This window comes from Hippopotamus amphibius, chromosome 9 (genome assembly GCF_030028045.1).
Source record: "Hippopotamus amphibius kiboko isolate mHipAmp2 chromosome 9, mHipAmp2.hap2, whole genome shotgun sequence".
Taxonomy (NCBI): domain Eukaryota; kingdom Metazoa; phylum Chordata; class Mammalia; order Artiodactyla; family Hippopotamidae; genus Hippopotamus; species Hippopotamus amphibius.
This window is the reverse complement of record NC_080194.1, coordinates 48399328-48421627: the sequence shown is the minus strand read 5'-3', so window position 1 is coordinate 48421627 and position 22300 is coordinate 48399328. Positions and strand designations below refer to the sequence as shown.

At 39.3% G+C, this 22300-nt stretch overlaps 1 protein-coding gene across 2 annotated transcripts in view; it reads right to left on the bottom strand.

Annotated features, from left to right (window-relative positions):
• Positions 1-7063: 7063 nt before the first annotated feature.
• The window catches only part of PDGFD (platelet derived growth factor D), a 218477-nt gene continuing 203240 nt past the window's right edge, over positions 7064-22300 (bottom strand). For both annotated transcript variants that reach the window (XM_057750497.1, XM_057750499.1), the window contains exons 6-7: positions 19276-19490; positions 7064-9687 (exon numbers count right to left, since the gene is read on the bottom strand). In XM_057750497.1, coding sequence (XP_057606480.1) covers positions 9562-9687; positions 19276-19490 — 341 coding nt within the window. In that variant the 3' untranslated portion in view covers positions 7064-9561. The remainder of the gene's footprint in view (positions 9688-19275; positions 19491-22300) is intronic.

The following is a 22300-nucleotide window of genomic DNA, read 5'->3' as shown; positions in this document are numbered from 1 at the left end:
TTCTACCCATTATTTCCTCTCCTCCTTTAGATCTCAGCAAAAATATCACCTCCTTAGGACAGAGAACTTCCTTTGCCTAACTTGCTGTGTTTTTTTTATAGCACTTACTGTATGGAATTATATATGTGTTTATTCCTTGGTGCAAATTCGCTGAAAGCTAGAACATTGTGTTGCTTTTTATCCCTGGTACTTGCAATTGTGCCTACCTTATAGTAGATGCTCAATTATGATTAATTAAATGAATGAAGCTGGACCAGAATGTTCAATGATGACCTCAAGGTCCATGTTTGGAATTGCAATTGGGAAGACTTTATGAAGAAATTATTTAGTTTTGCCTCCTGTCCAATGAATTGGACAGATAGTGTTGCAATGTGATTAAGGGTGTGGGTTGCAGAGGAGTTTACTACTTGTTGACCTTGGGTAATTTAGTTAAATTCTTCATGCTTCACTTTTTCATCTTTACAAAACATAATAGGCATAATAACATTGCTTTATAATAAAAATGTTATATGTATTAATTTCTTAATTTCATAAAAGCCATTTGTTATTGGATTGTTACAAGAATTAAGCAAATACATGTAAGTATCAGAAAAATTCCTAACACATTGTAAACACTCCATTAATGGCGCTGATTTTACAGTTGATATCCATTATTTGCAGCTTCAGTATTTGCCAATTTGCCCATTCCCTAAAATTTATATGTAACTCCAAAATTAATACATGAAGTATTTTTGTGGTCATTTGCAGACATGTGCAGAGTAGTGAGAATTTTGAGCTGTCCAACACATGTTCCCAGCTGAGGCCAAACAAGGCAACACTCTGCCCTCTTGTTTCAGCTCTTATCCTGTAAACAACTGTCCTTTTAGTGACATTTTTTTATTTTTGTGCTGTTGATTTTGTCATCTAAAATAGCCTCGAAATGTAGCTAGAGTGCTGTCTGGTGTTCCCAAGCACAAGAAGGCTGTGATGCACCTTATGGTGAAAATATGTGTGTCAGATAAGTTTCATTTAGGCATGAATTATAGTGCTGTTGGCCGTGAGTTCAATGTTAATGAATTAATAATATTTATTATTATAAGATGTCCTTAATCAGAAACACACATAAAGCAAGGTTATGCACCTATGAGTTGATGAAAAAGTAGTGACTAAAGGCTCCTAGGAACCTAAGCCTGTGTTTTCCCTAGGAGCTCTGATTCAGTATTTGCTAACTCAGTGTTCATGGTGACAAGAACCGTGTCTCTCTCCTTCCACTCACTAATCAACCTCTCCAGCAAGCAGTTTTCATTCGAAACTTCCATTTCATCACAAGTCTTCCCTCCACGATATTTCACCATCTGACTCACACCTCAACCACTTGGTATACTCAGAGAACCCAAGAGAGGGATTTGTCCAGACATCAAGACTCACAGGAATGAGGGACTCCCTCAGGACCCTCAGCTGCCTTCTCTGTGTTGCTGTCATTTTTCTCTCTCTCCCTTTGCTGGTCCTTTTGGCCTATGTGAAAGGAGTCTGACTGCCAATGGTCATTAGTTTTTACATCCCACCTTCCAAATAATCAAAGAGAGACTGTCTGGATCTCTTCTTAGTCTCACACATCTTGAGAAAGACTTAGATCCCTGCTTGGATCAGGTGCCACAACCCTGGATATTCACCTGAGGGGTGTGTGTGTGTGTGTTGCTGTGAAGTGTTATTGTGGCTGCAACTTTGTGGGTGATGTCTAGAGTCCAGAGCTGCATTGTCTGATACAATAGCCACTAGTCACACATGGCTATTTATGTTTAAATATAAGTTAATTAAAATTAAGTACAGTTAAAAAGTCTTCAGCCATACAGTGACATTTCAAGTGCTCAACAGCCACATGTAGCTAGTGGCTACAGTAGTGGACACTGCAGATAGAGAACACTTTCCATCATCACAAATTTCTATTGAACAGTGCCACTACAGATAAAGTGGTTTTTCCCAGAAAGGGAGTGGATGTGGGGGTAGGGAGGGGTGTTTCTGGGCAGTTAAATCAGTAGGTTTCTCCTACGTTGTCTCTGCAATACTTGATAAAACTTGCTCAGTCCCCTTGGAACAATTTCTTCCTTGGGCAGTCAGGATATTTTTATACTCTTGCAATTGCCCTGTGATCCTTTTTTCTCCTCAATCTTCACCCTCCTCTAAGTGACTCAACCATTCCTGTGGCTTTTAATAGCTGCATGTTGATGATTCTTAAATTTACATCTTATTCCCTGACCCCTCTTCTGAGCTCCAGACCCACAGACCTAACTGCCTACTTCATATCTTCAACTGGATATGTCAAAGACCATTTGGCATTAATATCTTACATTGAATTCATGATATACAAATCTCCTCCTCCTCCCCTGTCTCCAGTCTCAACAAATGGCATCTCTATCTGCCCAGCTTGTTATGCCAGAAGCCTTGGAAAAATCCTTGACATCTTCCTTCACTTCTCTCTCAACACCAAATCCATCACCGACTGGTCAATTAAACATTCAAAATATTTCTCTAATCTAGTCACATTTTTTTTTTTTCATTTCTAATGCCACATTCTCCTTCTACTTTTCCTCTGGTTAATGTTTATTTAATATGTTTTCGACTTTCTGTTTCTGCTTCAATGTCATTTTCTTAAGGAATCTCTTCCTGAACCAGATCTGCAGTCTACCTTTTAATGTCATCCCATATTACGCTTGTTCTTCCATAAATTTAATGGATTATTTACTCATTTGTTTAATATCCACCCTTCCTTATCTAGTTTGATAAGAGCAGGAAATATGTCTGTTTTATTGTTCTCTAAATCTGTTATGTCTGGCACTTAATGAGGGCTAGTTAGCCCTTGGTTAGTATTTATCGAATTTTTGGAACACATATTTGTGAGCTTTGTGAATTCCTCTTTTTTCTTCTTCTCTGTGGTCACAGATGTCCTTTAGGTTCTATTCTTTATCTTCTCATGGTTTCAGCTTTGCCACTCTAAGGATGGCTCCCAGTCAACATTACAATCCCCGGCTTTTCTGGTAGACACAATCTCTTCTCTCAAAATTACCCTCTCTTTCCTGCCTCCCTAGTTTTCTGAGAATACTCTCAAAATTCCAACCCACACGATTCTCTCCTCCAGGGCACCCCCTAAGCATGCACTGCCCTCTGCATTCAGCCATGAAGACCATTGAATCCCCTTGTTGTCTTCTCTTGCGTTGGCTGGTGTTAGTCCATGCAAATAGCACCTCCTAGAGATTTCTAATGCACAGCCTGCACAACCACAGGGGGCCTACATGCCTTCCTGTCTCTGAGGTCTCATTTTGTCTTTAGTGTCTCGCCCCTAGTGTTCTCAAACCCAAGTGCGCTTACCCAACACACAGACCAAACAAACCAAAATGTAGGAGTTTGCAGCCAAGAAAAGATTATTTGTTGTAGGGTCAGGCAAAGAGAATGGGACAGCTCACGCTCAGAAGACCTGAACTCCTTGATGGGTTTCAGGCAAGAGTTTTTATAGGCAAAATTGGGGAGAGGGCTGCAGGGTGTGTAACTCTCCTCGGATTGGTTGGTGGCAAGGTAACAGGGTGATGTTCCAGGAATCTCAACCATCAGCCTCTGGTTCCAACCAGTCTGGGGTTCCAAGTGCGCGTGCTCAGCCTAAAGTTATCTTCCACATGAGTGGGGGCCTTAGTTCCTGTAGAAGAACTCAGAGATGTGTATCAAGTTGTTTTGCACATCCCCCCAGGAGGAATCATGACCAGGCCCCAGCCCTGCACTATGGTTTTTTTCTGCATCCCCTCACTCTCCTAATTAGTAACTGTTTGAATCTGCCCTTTGGAACTCAGAGAAGGTCTAGGAGGTGGCAACCTCTTTCCTATAAACAAGAAATGGGGGATACAGAAAGGCCTTTGTGCCTGGGTGGGTGGAGAGCACTACAGGGTCCTGCTTAGTTTCAATTCCCCCTTTTTTTTGATACTTCTCAATCTTGAGGGATGGGAGAGGAATTCGGTTTTAGGGGGACTTGGTTTCACCACAACTTTAGGAGCTTCATAATTTCTATCCCTACTTCTGTCCTTCCTGCAGATTGCCACTTTCCAAAATACAGAATTGCAGAATTGTTCTGTTGGAAGGAACTGTAGAACGACTTGTCCTTCTAATTTGTAAATGAGGAAAGTGGCAGACTTGTTACTACACCCAAGGCATTCTAACTTTGTCTCTAATATATTATGACACTTGCAGCCCTCGTGGCCTCCTCTCCCACTTGTAAAAGACAAAGCTCTTTGCTAACCATCCACAGAAGACTTTGCATATCCAGGTACTTAAATACCTCTTCAACCATACCAGAAATTGTTCCTCTATATAGATTCCTTTCCTTTCTGCCACTTTACTCTCTAGCCTTTGAACTGCCCACATTTACCTTGTACATTTTTGCTGCGGGATCTTTGGGTTTTGTTGTCGCTGTTGTTGTTGTGTGTCTCATCTAGAACATCTTTCTCTAGTTTTATCCCCTGTTGTGGATCTTGTGTTTTGAAGTCCAAAGCATGCCTGACACATGTGTTTTAAAACATTTTGTTGTTGAATGAATATATGAAACATTTAGCCAGTTTTCCTCATATTGACTATGGCTAAATTCCTTTTGATAGAAGTCAGTAAATATCCACCACCATATTCCGAAGTTTACACAAAAAATGGACAATATTGGGAAATATTCACTTGATGTTCAACTCTCAGAACACAGTGATTTCTTAACAGTTGGCAATGGGTAGCCTACTCATTGCTCATTTGGTAAACCATGCATTTTTATCTCCTGATCTCCTCCAGTGACCCCACCTCCTGTGCCTTCCCAAAGTCCACATCCATCCTGATTTTCTCTGACTTGAAGTCTGTTGCGTAGAGACTGGTGAGAAAGAAGAGGGATGTGGACGTCACAAGGAGAAAAGGAAAGGCCAGAAGATACTAGAAGAGAATGCATTTGTTATATTGCCTCAATCAAAAACAGAGATCAGATAATATGACCCAGAGACTTTAGTTCTTAAAAGATAATTTGTATTACAGGCATTATTTAAAATATCAATTGAACCCAAGAGTGATTTTAATATTTGGTTCCTGGCCACTAAGCCTGGAAACCAGTATTCAACAGTTTAAAATAATTAGCAAATCAAATGACTTTATTAGAAAATGAAGATTTCTTGGCCCATAACTTGCTGCACTGAGTATATTATTAGCCTTTATGGACTCAGCCCCTCTCTCTTCTAATGTGATCTGCTAAAGAATTTTTAGAGATCCCTGTAGAAATAAAATTTAGGTAAAAAAGATAAAAATTAACTTGCAAATTCTGAACTATCACATGAATAGCCAGCACAAAGTCTTAAATTAAGTGGTTAGTTGCTTATCCATTATTGATATTTAATTATGATATTCAGGAGATATCCCTGTGTGCTATGTTAAGTTTCAAAGGCCTGTGTAGTTTTTAAGTTGATCATTAAAAACAACAGAATGTAAGTGAATGTCAATAAAACCGGTGAATTATAAATATTCTCTCTTCCAGCATATTTGATCAGAGCTGTCAATACACAAAATTGTATTTCCTAGGATTTCAGGCATGAATACTAATCTGTGAGTTTAACTGAATGTTCTATCAGAGGGAACCTAGGAGAACCTGAACAATTTGGACATCTGTTGTTATTAATATAAAACTGGACACATGCACATTTCAGGAAATAAAATGAAATTCTTCACGTTTTTGCACTAACATACTGTTTATATATATGGCTAGCATGATTTTTGCCCATACAAATCCAAGTTATCTAAATGAACGGCTCTACATCCTTTCCGTTTTCCCCCCATACTTTGACGCACACATTAACTGGTATTTCCGATGGTAAAATTTATTCTCGCCACAGAATACATGTCTTTACTCCCTTTCCCCAAACAAACTAAAACCACTAAACTAAAGTGGCAGAGTTTCACCCAACACTGCAGCTGCTGTCCTGTCTACAGCATGATGATGATGAAGACTGAGTGAAGAGCAAAAGCAAAATGTCTTGCAGCGGGAAGAGCTCTTTTTATGCTTTGACCCCAGCCCCCGCCCTCCTCAACAAGTCACACAGCAAACTCTGTAGGAGCGTAGCCCCTAAACCGGTCCCCAAAGTGGCAGCCTTGTCACTATATCCAAGGCCGCCTAACTCTCTGATGCACTATGATACTTGCTGCCCCCACTTGCTGGGAGGAGAAGCCCCCCAACTCCCACAGATCACTTCTCAAGAATTCTTACACATCTACCAGATTGATCATCTGCCTTCACATGATTTGATATGGTTTATAAGTTACTGTCCAGCTGAAAGCACTCATGGTATGAGGGAAAACTACATATGATTTTCACATCTATTATTTTAAAATATTTTGGGTCACTTTAAAGTACCGTTTAGGTTCAGGCATTATTGGGGGGGGGGGGGGTGGTTATTTTCAAATAATGAAATAAACTCATATTGCTTAAAAAAAAAACTGAGCTTATAACACTGGCCCACCAGCTGGGGTGTCCATCTAGATGTGAACATGTATGAGGGTGGATATAATGTTCTTGATTTCAGGCCTGCAAGGAGACAGAGGCTGTGGACTCTCCAAAGCGAGGAATGTCAGAGGAGAATGTCTTTCACTAAAAGGCCTGCAGGAGTTGAGAAGCACAAGTTCATACAGCAATGTAAAAATATATTAATAAGTATTTGGTAAATTCCAACCAGCTTTCACCATTACATCTATAATTTTGGATAACATTCATTGGTTAACAATAAAGTGACAAAAGCTCAAAAAAAAAAAAAAAAAAAGGCCTGCAGGAAAACAACCTGTGAAACAAAGAAGCAACAACAACAGCCAGAAAACAACAAAACCGGAGCCCCACCTCATTTCCGGTTTCCAGTGGCTCCAGGAAGGGACAGAGTGAAAGCCTGTTTTCAAGGAAAAACGTTCTAAAACCAGGCCTGCAGAAATCACCCAATCTTGTCACTCCAAGCAGCTGCATGCTCTTGGGGAAGTAAGTTTGTAACATTTTGCACCTTTTAAAACTGCAATTGAGTACTCAATAATGGAGTAGTTTTGTTTGTAAGCAATATTTATTTTTCATAAAGATAGGAGGCATATTACATTTGTTACAGAAAATGCTACAAGAGGAAAAAGCTGCACGTTACTGATATGACAAAAAAACATAAAAAATTCTACTTACAAAAGTGCTCTGTCCTATAAGAACACATTGAACGGAAGGCATTATTCCAGGTGAGTGAGCCACACCGAAATGAGGATTTATTAGGATTTGTTTTGAAACGTAATTTGTACTGTGAGCTTTTCATTCCTTTGATGGCAATGAAACAGATTTATTGGCTACATGTTGGAAGTGCAATAGATAACAGATAACCAGGGGAGAAGTTTTAATAAAACACTCAGGAAAGAAAAAAAGAAGCGAGTGAATATGCCTGCTTACATTTCAGCTAATAAATAAAAAGTACAGATGGGGCTTTAACTGAAAACCATCCTGGTTATTGCAGCCTGGAAGGTTTATGGCAAATTGAGTAGAACACTCTAATTTTTCATACTTATAGCTGAACAAGCTAGAGTGATAATAACACAAATTTTGATTTTGGTACAGGAAGCCTATGTTTTCATCGGAAACTTGCAAAAGGCATGAAGGGGAAGAGTGGTTTCTAATTAGTAGAGGGTCTGCCTCAGCCATTGCTGATTGTGCTCTGGGATTTTGGGCAACTCAACAGTAGAGTATTTATTTTTACCAGTCATCCCCCGAGGTAAAAACACTGGACACTTTCAGGGAATTTTTGAAGGAACATCTTCAATAAGCACTGACCTTTCAAAGAGCTGAGCAGAAATGAGCTCCTAAGGATAGTTGAGAACTTGGTCCTGAAAGCACCACGCTCACAAATCCAAGTATATTCAGGCTGCTCATCTGACCCTGGGACTTAATGAGCCCCAGTCACATACCCCCCACTCAACTTGGTTTTGGTCAGTAAGGCCCTGGACTCAGGGAAGAAATTAGCTCTTATGTTTTCTTTCAAGGTGAGAAGAAAAATGTCATCCTCTCAGAGCAGCCCCTGAGCTATCTTGATTTCAGTGTTGCTCTCTTAAGAGTCTTGCTTTGGAGAAGGATGCATCACTTCCTATGCCTGGAGTAAGTCTCTGAGGTCTTAATAAACATTAAGGAGTCAGGGAGGAAAAATTACTCTAAGTACCAATAATAGCCACCAATGCAAAAACTGTTTCCTAGTGAAGAGCAGGGCCAAACTTGTGCTCCCACAACTTACAGTGTGGCTTCTTAGAACAAGCTTCATAGATTTGGAAAGAATCAGAGATCCCAGATCTCATTCCATTTAGTTCAGAAACAGGAATTCATCTGAATTGAATGGTGAGTGAGTACACGATCAGGAATTTACATCAATAAAATTGGGTTGTTTTAATACACAAAAGCGTCTAGACTATAAATAATCCACGATGGCCTGTCAAATATAAAGTACTATTGTAAATCCATGTCTGTATGTCGAAGAGACAGGAACAAAAAAGCAGGATATGTGAAGTTAACTGGCATAATTTGGAGAGTATGAATCCATTATTAAATATGGATCCCAATCAAACATTCCATCTAATTCCCAGTTATGTTAATATTCCAATGTTCACTTTTTTGACTTTCAACGGCCCAAATTTTTCAATGAACGCTATTTTGAAAGACTCATACAGAGTCCCCATGCCATTCTCCAAAGGAGTTACTTCTGTGGAGCATTTTTGAAAAGAAACAATCCAAAATTCTGCTATAGCTTATAAATTGTCTCTCATAGGATTATAATAATAAACCTTGAGAATTTTCTGGAGACAGGTATTAATGAATTTGCATGCCTCAGCAAGATACATAAAAAGAAGACATAATCGCTTTATTTCTGAAGCACCTCCATTATTATGACATGCTTTTGGAGACAGGTATTTATTATCTATATAGGTAAGTATGTAGTACATCTTGTGAGAAAAATGGTTAGAAATGTCTTTTCCCAGAAGCCATACTTTTCCTTTTTTTATAATTAAGACGTATGCATAAGAAAAACTCATTTATTGGTTTTTAATATACAAGGTGCTTTCTTTAAAAGAGCAACATCCACATTGTTTTGTGATCCAAAACTTAAAAATAAACAAATTCATCTTCCAAATCTTCCAAAGACGTGTTTCATGTATTTAATATGTCCCTTATTTTGTAAGATTTTAAGGGTCTAAATAATTAAACCATATGTAAGCTCTGGTGTACCTGGTTATATATACTGAATAAACCATTTGATCTATTTACACAGACATGGAGATATATATATATATCTCCTCAGACATTGTTATTAAATGCAATCCTATATGCTCGGATATAGAGATTGATGATACACCTTTCTACTTGTGGCACTAACAAAGCTAGGTTGAACCTCAGCAACCACTTGCATTCATTGCTTTGCAGCCTAATAGTAAGTTCGGTTGCTGGTGGGAAAGGGGTCTCTTAACACACCCTCCTTAACATAAAGGTTCTTTCATGCTTAATGTAAGTATGTGCACATTCTATTATCGAGGTGGTCTTGAGCTGCAGATACAGTCGCACCGCTCATGGTGATCCAACTGGATGTCAACGAGAGCCATGTGCTTCGCTCTGCCCCTCCTCTTGAAATGGCCAGGGTCAAACTTTAACACCTAGGACAAGAAGCATTTCCTGTTAGAAAGCGCCTGGAGTATAACTCAACTACATATCACGTATTCTCTTTATGACAACTGGTTCTTAAGCCTTTGAGGATCCAATGAAAGCTATGGGCTTGCGATTAGAATGCACACATGTAACTATGTTTACAGACAATCACCAACTCCTTAAAGTAATGCAGTCCATGGATCACAGGGTAATGCTTCATGCATTACCTACCCGCAGTACCAAAATGACCTCAGGTGTCTGAGCAGGTATTTACTGATAGCTTTCTAAAGGCCTGCTTTGTGCTAAGGGCTGTCCCAAACATTACCGTAAAGATTCTTCTGACCAAAGCATGTGTCATGGATAAACATAATACTGAGCATATTATTATCTCTGTAGACAGGGCAGTGAATAGCTCAGGAACATGATATGCTGGTGTGGCTAAATGTTTGGTTGATGTAAAACATTTTGCCCTGATGAAGGGCATTCGTGGCCATAAATAACTGAAAATGTGTGTGCGTTCTTACATATTTGTTAAGCTATAATGCCTTTTACAATTCAGAACAGATAATGCTCCACCAAAATCTTTGTACATTAATACCTGTATAACAATACATTTCTTGAATTAATAAAGTATATCCTTAATGTTTGCATTAATAGGTTTAAATGTAATTTTTTAAATCATTAAGTTTAAATAGAAGCTAACTCTTCTTCCCTAGTATGGCCTTCACTGAAGTCAATACTTGCCATCACGTGCACAAATACTTGTTGTCCATATACTCCAGAGTCAGTTTAATTGCTTCTTTGTTTACATTCTTAGGCTCTTGTTAGCCTTTACTTTTGATTTTGTTCTATTTTCCCCTTTAGACTTTAAACTCTGCATGACACCATGTACAATTATGAGGGTTATCAAAAATTATCTGCACTCTGGCTGAAGAATTTACTTTAATTAACTTTTAGAAAAGACGAATATACCATTTTTCGACACAATCTCCTTGCTTTTCAATACACTTTGTCCATCTGTCAACAAGCTTTCATATTCCCTCATTAAAAAAATGTTTTAGGCTGAGCTGCGAGCCACGAATGCACCATTGTCTTCACTTCAGCAGAACTGAATCCGGCTCCTTCTTGATGGCTAACGCATGTGCGACCTTCCTTGAACTTCTCTATCCATTCATACACACTTCTTCACGACAAAATACTTTCTCCATACTGCTCACAAAGTCTTCGATAAATAATGGCACCAGGTATACCCTCAGACCACAATAAAACGAATGACTGCACCCTGCTCTTCTTTCGTGCAAATCACAAGTGGGGCATCCATTTTTGCTTGCACTGCAGTTATAAATGAACTGATGTAACACATTCATACCTGCACAGCAGTGACTGGGGAGACAGTAGCCTTGAATGGAAAGTGCTGATAAGACAGGGTGGCCAACAGAAGTTTTAATATAACTGGAGTGCGGATAATTTTTGACTCACCCTTGTATGTAGCATTTTGCAGTTTTCAAAGAACTTGCACAGATGCACTATTTCATTTGCCCTCAGACAAACCCTGCCACACAGTAGAGAAGGGATCTTTATTCACAATTTATAGACTAGAGAACTGAGATTCTAAAGGAGGCCAAGTGCTCTGGGCCTTTGTCCTCTAGGCTTCTAGCACACTTGGACCCAAGGACCCAACGCCTCTCTAATGTGGCTACAATTTCCTTTTGTGTTTCAAAGGTGTGTCAGGCACACATATGAACTGAAATGGGTACCTGATACTTGGTATACTTTGGTCCTAGATGAAGATTAGATGCAAGGAGGAAATCTTGCTTTCAAGGCTGTATAAGTTTTCATGGCATCCCTGCAATTTTTTTGTCTTCCCAGTGATTTTCTCATCTTCACATTACCTGTTTCAAGTCATAAACAAACCAAAACTATCTACCAGGAAAGCTAGGCCTGGAGTCCTCAGTCCTCATGTATCCCCTTTACTCTAGCATTAGCCCTGTTGTTCCATAACAGTTCTGTGTGGCAGGTCATTTGTTCACTGTTCAATAAAGCTAAGGAGCCTGTACTACACTCTGTGTTAGCAGAGTCCAGAGTTCCATCTGTAGAAGAGCTTCAAAAGAATACTGTGAGCACAAAACTGGGGTGGGGTTGGGTGGGAAGGAATGCCCTAGAAGAGTTCATGAGGGAGGCATAAAGACTCAAAACTACTTGATTCGTCCCTGGGATAGGGAGGGTGGGAGGGACTCACGGGAGGGAGGGGATATATGTATAAATACAGCTGATTCACTTTGTTGTACAGCAAAAACTGGTACAACAGTGTAAAGCAATTATATTCCAATAAAGAGCTTAAAAAAAAAAAACTACTTGATTGTGGTAAAGCTAGTCCATATGCCAGTTTTGATATCTAATTATATTATCCTTTTTACCTGCAATTCTACTGCACTTACACTACGTATCACACGATTTCACATGACGTATTATACTTTCTCTCTAGAAACTATATTACAAGTGATTTGAGGTCAAGGATAGCAAAAATAATCACTAACATCATTGAGTTTTTACTAGATGCCACACACTGTTATGAGTTTCCAGGTATTACATGTTTTGGATGTCACTACAAAACTGGGAGATAGGTACTTTTCTAATTTTGTTTCCAGACAGGGAAAGAGAGACATTAAGGTTACAGAGCCAGTGACTGATGTAACCAGTATTTGACTACGTGGGGCCTAATTCATGCTTTTATCTGGAAATTGAAATTTTGTTCGTTCAGGTCAGCAGCATATTGGCAACATAGTACCTGCTAAAGAATGCACCTGGGTGAACGTGGTGGGTGATGCCTCCAGTGCAGAAGTATGGGAACATATGTTCATGGCTTCTCTTTCCTGTCTCCTTCCTGCCTCTCCTCTACCCCAGCCTCCAACAAAGAGGGGAAGCAAAACAAGCAAAGAAATAAGCAGGGGCCAAAATGAAGTGGCCTATGCTTTGCATCACTTTTAAGACTTTCACAATTTTGAAACAAAATTTCAAGTATTGAGAACAGAATGACAATGACATTTGCCTTTCCCTGCTCCCATGTTCTCTCCTGCTGGGTCTCTAAGGAAAATGAAAGCTGTTGCTTCTCCATAAAAAAATAAGTAACCGAAGCAATGGATGAAGAATATATTGCATTTTGCGGTATTAAATACCCTGCCCATGACGGATACGAAAGCCCTACTGTGCCATATTTGGTCAGAGTGCCTTGGAAGGGGTTAAGAGTTGGGTTCCTACAACTTTGCCAAGAATTTCTCTAATATTAGTCACTATTGTCCAAACCTGTAAACCAGATTTGGGGGTTGGAATATTCAAGGGAAGAAAATGATTCCTAAGAAGCTGAGCATATGATAAATACTCTCTGTTTAAAAAAGACCATTATCAAAGCCTAATAAGTTGCCATGACTGACATCTATAAAATCAGTGCTCTGTTGATTTGCTTCCTCTTTTGATGGAAATAAAAGTCTGTGCTTTGGGATGAGAGCAGAGCCCGGCCGGTTTTTCTAACTGGTCTCCTGATTGTTCAGGGATTTTCCCTGTGTTTTATATTAAGCCATGTGAGCACAGTATATATGTGTTTTGCTGATAAGAGGAGAAAAATGAATTGGCAGACACTTTTCTAGACAAGACAGGAAAGCACTGTTTGAACAAAGTGGAAATTGGACTGCTTTACTGGCTGATCACAGCACTGATGTTCAAAGCTTTCAGACCATGTAATAGTCTTAGGTTCAGGTACACAGTATTGAAAGGAGGAAGAAAGCAGAGCTGATTTGAGAGAGCATGAAAAGTTAAAAGAAAAATGAAAAGCCTTTATCTGAGAAAGCAAACTGTCTATGGATTATCTGGTTACCTTTAAAGGGAAGGAACCATTGAATTAATTACAGCTGCTGAAGGACACACTAATAGATACCATCATAAACTGTTTTCCTATGTTCTGAGCTATGATTCACAGCTGCACACACACTGAAATAAAAATCCGTGGAGGAGCAGTCAGCCATTTCTTATCACCTATGGGTGAAAATGGCAATCTTGGCCTTTCTCCACCATCTGGAAAACCACGTGAAGCCAGGGAAAGACGGCTTTTACTAAATGCAGAATGACTGAGCCAGTTGGTGGCTTTCACACCACTACAAAAAATCAAAGATGCTCAGCTTGCAAAGTACCATATCACAAAAGATATTTAACTGTGGTTACTCGCCTTGCTGTCAATAAACCTCTGAATGAATCATTGCCATAAAGCTATTACACTAATAAAACAATATGAGGTAGAAAAGCGAGCTGCTGAGTTTGGGTTCTTGTTTATTGGGAATATAAAAAAAGGTCGTTAAGGCTTTGTAACAGTTCTCAAATTAATGGCTGATACAGGAACACAAGTACATATTTCAGGACACATGCATAGTACAAACCTGAATGATTAAGAGTTTATTTAAGATTCTACCCAACTTCTAAAGCAGGCAGCATTCAGTACACAAAAAGCTTCGTATTTTTGCTTCCATTTTGATTTCTTTCATTTCCTTTCACTTTATGAAAAATGTGCATAGAGTTAAGACTTTTAAGGACTGATAGTCAACTTTTCTGAAAGCTAAAGCGACTACAAGCAAGAATATTTTGAGAAGGGATAACATATTATTTTCTACCTGGGTCACTGCTCAACTTGCAGGTGATAGTTTCAAGGGAGGCTGAGAGTTGTAATAGAAGGAATGATATCAAGTCCTGAGATACAGTCCTCAATAAGAAAGATGCAAATAACAAGAGTTCAGCAACATTTCACTGACAGGCTATGTATGAAGGTGACCAAAGGCTGGGGTTATACTATGGGTCTATACAACTCTCATGAATTTTCAAAATGCAATCTTGGCATCTGTGGACATTTACTTATAATCGAAATTTTCTGTGAACACGCTCAGTTGTATTTAGCTGCAGTTCTACCTTTAGAGAACTAGGTGAGTAAATGGTTTTGACAACACTTTAGAGAATTAATAACTACACGTTCAGTCCACCAGCTGCAGAAAACATAATGGAAGCCGAGCTGGGCACCAAGCTGCAGAGCATGGCAACAGCATTGAGTATCATTCATGTCACAGATGGGTCTTTGTCTGCCTGGGGAGTATCATGCCCCAAAGCAGGCTTGCTAAACTTTGGCAGGAAGGCCTAATGAGAAGCCAGATCTGTAAGGAAAGGATGCATGCACTTTGCAGTACTTAGAGAGTCCCTTCACTAGTGAGTCATCAGAACTAAGAAAGCCCGACCACACTCTCAGAAAATCCCACCCACATCTGTCTAGTGCTTTACAGTCTTCAGATGCTTTCATTCTCCCAGGATCCCCAAGAGATAAGTAGCACAGGTGTTACTACTGATGAGTGAATAAACATTTTTATAAGCAGTCTATAAACTTTCAATGTTCCAGATCATATCTTTGTTCTTTTGCATTTACTTAGCACTTCAACCACCAATTTGTTTACATTCCTAAAACAATTTCAGTAAAATAAGATTTAGGGAGTAGGTGAATGGATATCATATAATTTCAGATCTGTCTGGGAACCCAAAATTGTAGGTTATCGTGGGGAGTAAGTGAGGAAACCTGGAGGCCCCAGAGAGTTTTAGGTGGCTGGCCCTAGGTGACCTCCCATGTAAATCTTCAGCTGTGTGATTTTTGTTTCTATATTGTCTTGAACCTTATAGGAGCACACAGGAAAGGCCTGCAAGAGAGCTGTCTCATGGTCTCCCTCAAAGAGGAAGAAAGGGGAAGAAGTAGGGAGACACTATATAAACTCTAGAAATGCTGTTTCCAGAAAGAGAATAGAAGAGAGATGTTCTTGACTTTTGTTATGGTTAGTTATAATCATAACCCCAAAACTCATTGCCTTTGCCATAGAATGGAAACCTTTTGAAAAAAATTGTTTCCTATCTCCCAGGTTTCAGTTTGCAATTTTAGCTAAATTTGTTTCAATGACAGATACTTAAACATGTAAAAATTTAAAGTACCATTCTTTTATCTCAAGTCTAAAGCTCAACATTTTATTACCTCTAATTGATCTTTTGTTTCAAATATAAATATCTGCTTCATCTTCTAACTCAAACTGCAATGGACAGTAAATTTTTAATATAAAATTCTTATACTTCATGTAAAGTTAAAATAAAAAGAATCCTCCAAAGTCATTTTTTCATCTTTTGAAGAGACAGGAATGATTCTAGATGTTGTAAATATGCCAGAGACAGAGATGTGTCTAGGCTTATGCTGTTCAATATGGCAGCCCCTAGCCATGTGTAGCTATTTACATTCAAAGTAGTTCAAATTAAATAAAAATAAAAATCCAGTTTATCATTAGCATCACACACATTTCAAGTGCCCCACAACCACATGTTGCTAGTGACTCGAGAGTGGATAGTATAGATACGGAACATTCCTATCTCTGCAGAAAGCTCCACCAGATAGTGCAGGTATATCAGCATTGTGACAAAGTCATGAGAGGAAGCACAGAGAAAATCAACTTCTTTCTCTGCTGCCTCCTAAGTTTTTGGCTGTTGCCTGAATGGACATAGCCAGGAGACGAAATGATTAAAAAAAAAACAAAACAGCAAGCATTAATTTAAAAGGCCACCATATTTCTAGGGAATATCTCTTCACTATATGTTATCAAAGGAAGATAACTAAAATAATAGCATCCTTCAGTTGTCTACACAATATGTTTTCTGGGACTTTCCCTTTTTAAAAATTGCTACCCAAAGTATTTTTATATCCTAAATATTCCAAAAGGCATAGAATGGTTGCTAGGAAAAAGGAAAAATACTTTAGCAGGATACCTACAAACAGGTAATGATACACATGGTAACATTTTATTGCACAGTGAAAAAAGCTCAGACCCCTACAGGAGAAGCAGCATGACCTGGGAAGAGAGCAATGATATTAACTTCCTTTTATTTATAATTTCTAATTATTGATAATTTTATAATTATACATTTTAATTTCTTGGATTTTATTACTTCAATGTTGAGCCTTGAAATATCCGCAGAGCGTCATACAGGCCTGCTTATGTGACAAGTTCTCGTCACCCCCTTAAGGGTGCTAATTTTCATAAAAACTCATTTCACATTTCATCAGTTACAACCAGGATCTGGGGACACCAGTATCTCATTTCTCTGAGTTAAGAATACAGACACAGAACTAACAGAACAGAGGATGAGGATTCTTCCCTAATGAGACTGAGCTCAAGCAAGCCCCCGCCCATTTCTGGAAATGGAACAAGCCTCCTGCTCTTCTCCACAGGGCCCTGGACAGAGTGATCACTGTGACACATTTCAAGAGTATTTGAGGAGTTTGGGGAAAATGTGCCAGCGGGTGTGTTCCAGGTATGCAGTTACTGACTGAGTGATTGATGCTCTGTTGTCCCTTTGTCCATAACTCAGCAGAGTGATTTTCTACAGAGCTCAGCAGACTCTGAGAAGTAAAAATATCATGACACGTTTCAAAGAGGTGCTTTAGGCAGCAATTTCAAAAAGATGCCAGCATTTTAGACCCATTCATGTGACTGAACAAAGAAATCAAGGGCTTCCCCTTCTAGATACTAATTGTGGACAGAAATTTACAGGTAACTGCTACTGTGTATAGAGACAAGAATAGACCTAAGAAGAGGACCCTTCAGACTCCTTCAGAGTTAACTGTCTGGAGGCAAGGGTCCTTTTGGGTGTATGTTTAACTCCCTGTTTCCACAATAGGCAATTTAAAAAATCAAACTGCAACTTCTATCTGAGCGGAGAGTCAAGATGAAAATAAAGCATCAAAGGGCTGAATGCACATGTTTTTCCTCACAGTTAGGACTAGGTAGAGATTTTGTCACTTCCTGGCTTACTTTAACTCGAACCAAATTATTGCATTCTGCATTTGTCCTTAGGGTATGACTCAACATTACAAAATTCAGGTTCTTAGACACAAAGGACAAAGTCCAATCTAGAGTTCATCAGGTCATACAAAAATAAAACACAATGAACACAGACGACGACATTCTCTGGCTATGAGAACAGATTATTTTTTTCTTTTGAAAATTGTGAGGTGGAGTAAGAAATTCTTGTGACTAAGAAAACACACTCTATGCAGGTCTAAAATCATGCGTCCGCATCTGTCTGAGGCAAGCAGGGTTATTGTGGCCTCCAACCTCCTATATTTCCCAAGTTGAAAATACCGCTAATGACGTATCCCTTTTCAGTTAGCTCAGAAATTACCTCCTAACTTATTGTTTTCAGGATAACAAAATGGTTGTATAAAGTGGGAGATTTTATTTAGGGAGCACTATCTATTCCTTTGTTCTGGTGGATACTGATAAAAAGCAACTCAAACAATAATTCCTAACAATAGTGTTTGCTTCATACTTTAGTTTATATTTTAAAATATTTCAATACGATGTTTCACATCTTACAAAATGCACTTCATATGCGCTGTTTTATGTAATTCCCCAGAACCACCCTGTACGGGATTAGCTGATATAATTTCTTAGTCCTATTTCACAGACATGAAAACCCAGTCTCTAAACTTTAGTGACTCGCATAATCAGGAAGTAATAGAGCTGTCATCAATGTCAGAAGCAGCACTAACTCCCTTTAAGTCCACTCCTTCTTTAAACTTCAATAAAGTGCTGTATGTTTAAAAAGAGAGAGTACAGTATTACTAGTGATAAGATGCTAGAATATAGACTCTAGAACTAGCTGATCAGAGTTTAGGTCCTGGCTCTGTGAGTTACTGACCAAGTCACACTGGTCAATCTACTGCCCCTCTTAGGCCTCAGTTTACTCATCTATAAAAAGGGAAGAAAAATAGCATTCCCCTGACAGCATTGTGGAGAAACGGTCAAGTGAACTAATGGTTGCCTACAATGATGTCTGGCACACAATAAAGGCTTATGTGTGTTCCCTGTTATTATCATCAAAGGTTACTGCTCTCCTTAAATTTTCACTCCTCTTATATCTTTACGTTTACTTTTGTTTACTTTTGCATAATTTCAGAGCTGATTCCCCAGAGCACTCAGTTGTATTTAGGAAAAAGTAGTACTTCTAGAAGAAACGTATTTCCGTATTCAGAGAATGAAAAAGCCTCCAACAATGTATCTTTTCTGACAATTGATATTTTGCTATCTTTACCCTGCTTCACTTTTCAATGACTTGACTGAATTAAAGTTTGACTCTTAGCATTTTCTTAAAGCAACTTAGATTTGCAGACTTATGCTATAAATTAATCCCATACTACTTCTATAAGGAAGCCAAGTAAGTGCTCAAATTACTGTATCATGCATTTGACTGTGTATACCAACAAGACTGTTGTCAACCCACATGGTATATTATGAGTAAGGGTTAGAAGAAGGAATCCCTTCTTCAGGATACACCCTCCCCAGGGCACCTGGCTTGGCAAATTTAGCTTGAGTACAGTTTCCCAATCATCCCTCTGGGAGGTGCCCCTGCACAGTGAACAACCTGAACGACCAACTCAATGGCCCTGTTTCCCAGCACCTTAGAGATTACAGGACGTTTGTAGCTGAAAAGGGCTAAATGCAGCACCTCAGCAAAGGAATCTGAAAACAGCATACCTCATGATACTTTTTCACAGTTTTCCCTGAATTGCACGTACAGGACTTCCAGTTGACAGTTCCACAGCCACAATTTCCTCCACAGCGCTGCACGAGGAGGCAGCGTGGAAAGAAGACCACGTTGGTCACCTTCAGCTCTTCTCTCAAGTTGACCGAGTAATTCCTAGGAGTGCAACTGTAACGCTTGACATCATCGTTGAGCCTGTCCAGGTCAACTGTAAGAAACACACGCATCGTGTAAGCAAGTGCACAACTGCGGCATAAACACTCGGCACACGTTTTTGGGAACAGGGCAGGAAGAGTCTGTGAGGTCAGCCTTAACCCAGGGATCCTTGGGATCTCAATTACTACCCCAAACACAAAAGGCTGAAAATCTAATTTCTCTTTTGATCCTATCTGCCCTTCGAAAACAACAACAGAGAGAAAACAAAAAAACCTTTAAACACTTAGGTAAATCTATATCTTGGCTCAACTTTCCTTGCACTTTTTTTTAATGTAAAAAAAAAAAAAGTCCTGAGGTAAGAAAATGAAACATTCAGCAATTTAAAGCTTGTCTTTACCTTAAAAAAAACCATACGTGTGTGTGTATATATATGATATATAACACATATATCTTTTTGATTCTAAATAACTCCTGACTTTAAGCCATTACTTGAATATAATTTGAATTATATAGGGGACATGTTAGAGACAAATTAATCTATTTACCTGGCAGTGAAATTTTACAAGTAAAGTTGAGGAATAAAAAGATATTAGCTTTATTTTTAACTCCAAGGTCAACCAAAATGTCAAAGGAAATGGCATTTTGGGGGTTGTGAATATGATGCATATTTGTGCGTTGGGTCCTAGATGGCAGTATAGTGTAGTGGTTTAGCGCTTGGGCTCTGCAGTAAAGCAACAGCTGAGTTTGCATCTTGGCTATGCCTCCTTTTAGTTGGATAATTACTTGACGGTTCTGAACCTCTGCTTCTTCAACTATAAAATGTAAATAATATAACTTTACTTATCAATATTTCACAGCAATATTTGAAGGATTGAATGCAGTGTGCTTGAAACTCAATTAATGATGGTTATTATTATTCATCATGATTCATTTTGATTTTTGCTCCAATTTTTCCCGTTAAAGTCAAATAGTCTATAATTTTTAAAAAGTTTTTTTCCCTGGGACTTCTATGAATTAAGAGCATCACCCTAAATTTTCAAATTTTAGTCATTACTATTTTTCATGAGTTAAAACTGTATGACTGTACTACATAAATTGCATTTTAATCTGTGGTCTCAAAATCCATCTAATCATCCACCTATTTGGCATCCAAATCCTCTGGCGGGTGAGCACGTACATGCCTCTCTTCTCACAATAACGCAGCTAGAATAAAGTCCTCCCCCCACCCCAGGCTTCCACACCATTTCCAAGCACACTTCCTTTGTCACTGGCCAGGCCACCACCAGAGAAATCCCACAAACGATAGGCAGTTATCATCAGGCTTGCTCTGGATTCTAGCTCCATTAAGTATCTTAGTCCTAAACCAAAACTGCTTGAGGAGTAGTAAGGAGTGCTCTCTTGGGGTAAAGGTCACAGGCTAAGGATGCTGTCAGTAGAATGCATCTGAATGAAACAGAAATAAAAGAAGGCACGAGTGGGTGAAGCCTCCACTTAACCCCGTGAAGTCAGCTAAAAGGCTGGCCATATAGTCGATGACCCCTTGAATAGGGAATTAATGGCAATTGGACTAATGCCTTGTCCTCAGTGCCTTTGATTCTCAAGGGCAGGGATTTTCCCCAAACTGTTATATGCTGAGCCCAGGACATTGGGGGGGGGGGGGGGGCTGAATAAATGCTAAATAATTACTGTGCATAATTTATTGCTTTTTTTCCCCCTTCCTTTGTAAAGCCATGTCATAAGTTTAGCTATAATCAATCCAGATTTAAATTGAATGAACTCTGTCTTGGGAAAGGAACCATTTTATTGCTGCTAAAGCCCTGAAAATAACTGCAAGCAAAGCAGAAAGGATTACATAAATGGATTAAGAAGTGCAGCAATCATCCATTACAAGTGTCACCTTGAGATAAATACTGATGCTGGCTGTGCATTACTGGGCTGTGGACAGGGCTAATGCAGAGGGCCAAAGCTGCTGCTTGTGATGATGGGAATATACTTTGTCTAACACCTAGGAGCAAAGAGGTGCTATTAGCAGAAAGGGGTCATGACGTGTGGAAGGCAGAGTGGGACAGGAAGGAAGTGACAGTCCTGAGAGTACTTGAGTTCAGCCAGTCCCCCGCTAGACACCTGACACTCAGAACTACCTGTCGTTGTTCCGCTCCCTCTTGAGATGTGCATTACTTACTCAGAGTGAATACTAAGTAGCAAAATTGGGCTTGAAGTCATTCTTCCTTTTGACTTATGGTCTCTGCCACATCAGGCAGAGGGAAGGGATGGCAGGCAACCTTGTAGCTGAAGATCGACCTCCCTGGCACTGTATCAAGCTTTCCCATATGGCATTGTACTGGGACTGGGTGGTAAGTGGCTACCCCCTCATCTCCAGAATATGTCCAAGCCAAATTACAGCATGCTTCCCTGTGGGAATTCAGCTATCCCCCAAAATACCCTCAACAAATCAGGATAGGCATGCATGCCTTACTCATCTTGGACCAAAAAGTCTTCACATTGTGTAACTGTTTTACTGACTAGCACCAGTTACTTCTGTTTCCTACCTGCCATGAAGAGATTTACGATGCTGTCAGTTTTACGCATCAATTCACTGACGTAACTAAGAACTGTGACCCAGTGTGACTGCTGTAGAATCCAGCTGTCTTGCTTATCAGGGGATTGAAACCACAAAGGCACTCAGTTTAGAACTAGAACTAAAAGGTTCTTCAGAGTGGATGCAAATAACTTCAAAGCACCATTGCAGACTTTCTGCAGGGGATATTGAATTTCCAGTCAAAGAAGACTGATTTGGCAGTGCAGCAGAGCAGGGAGCCAGACAGGGGACTGAGTGGCAATTAAGGCTTCCGGGGCGCTGGT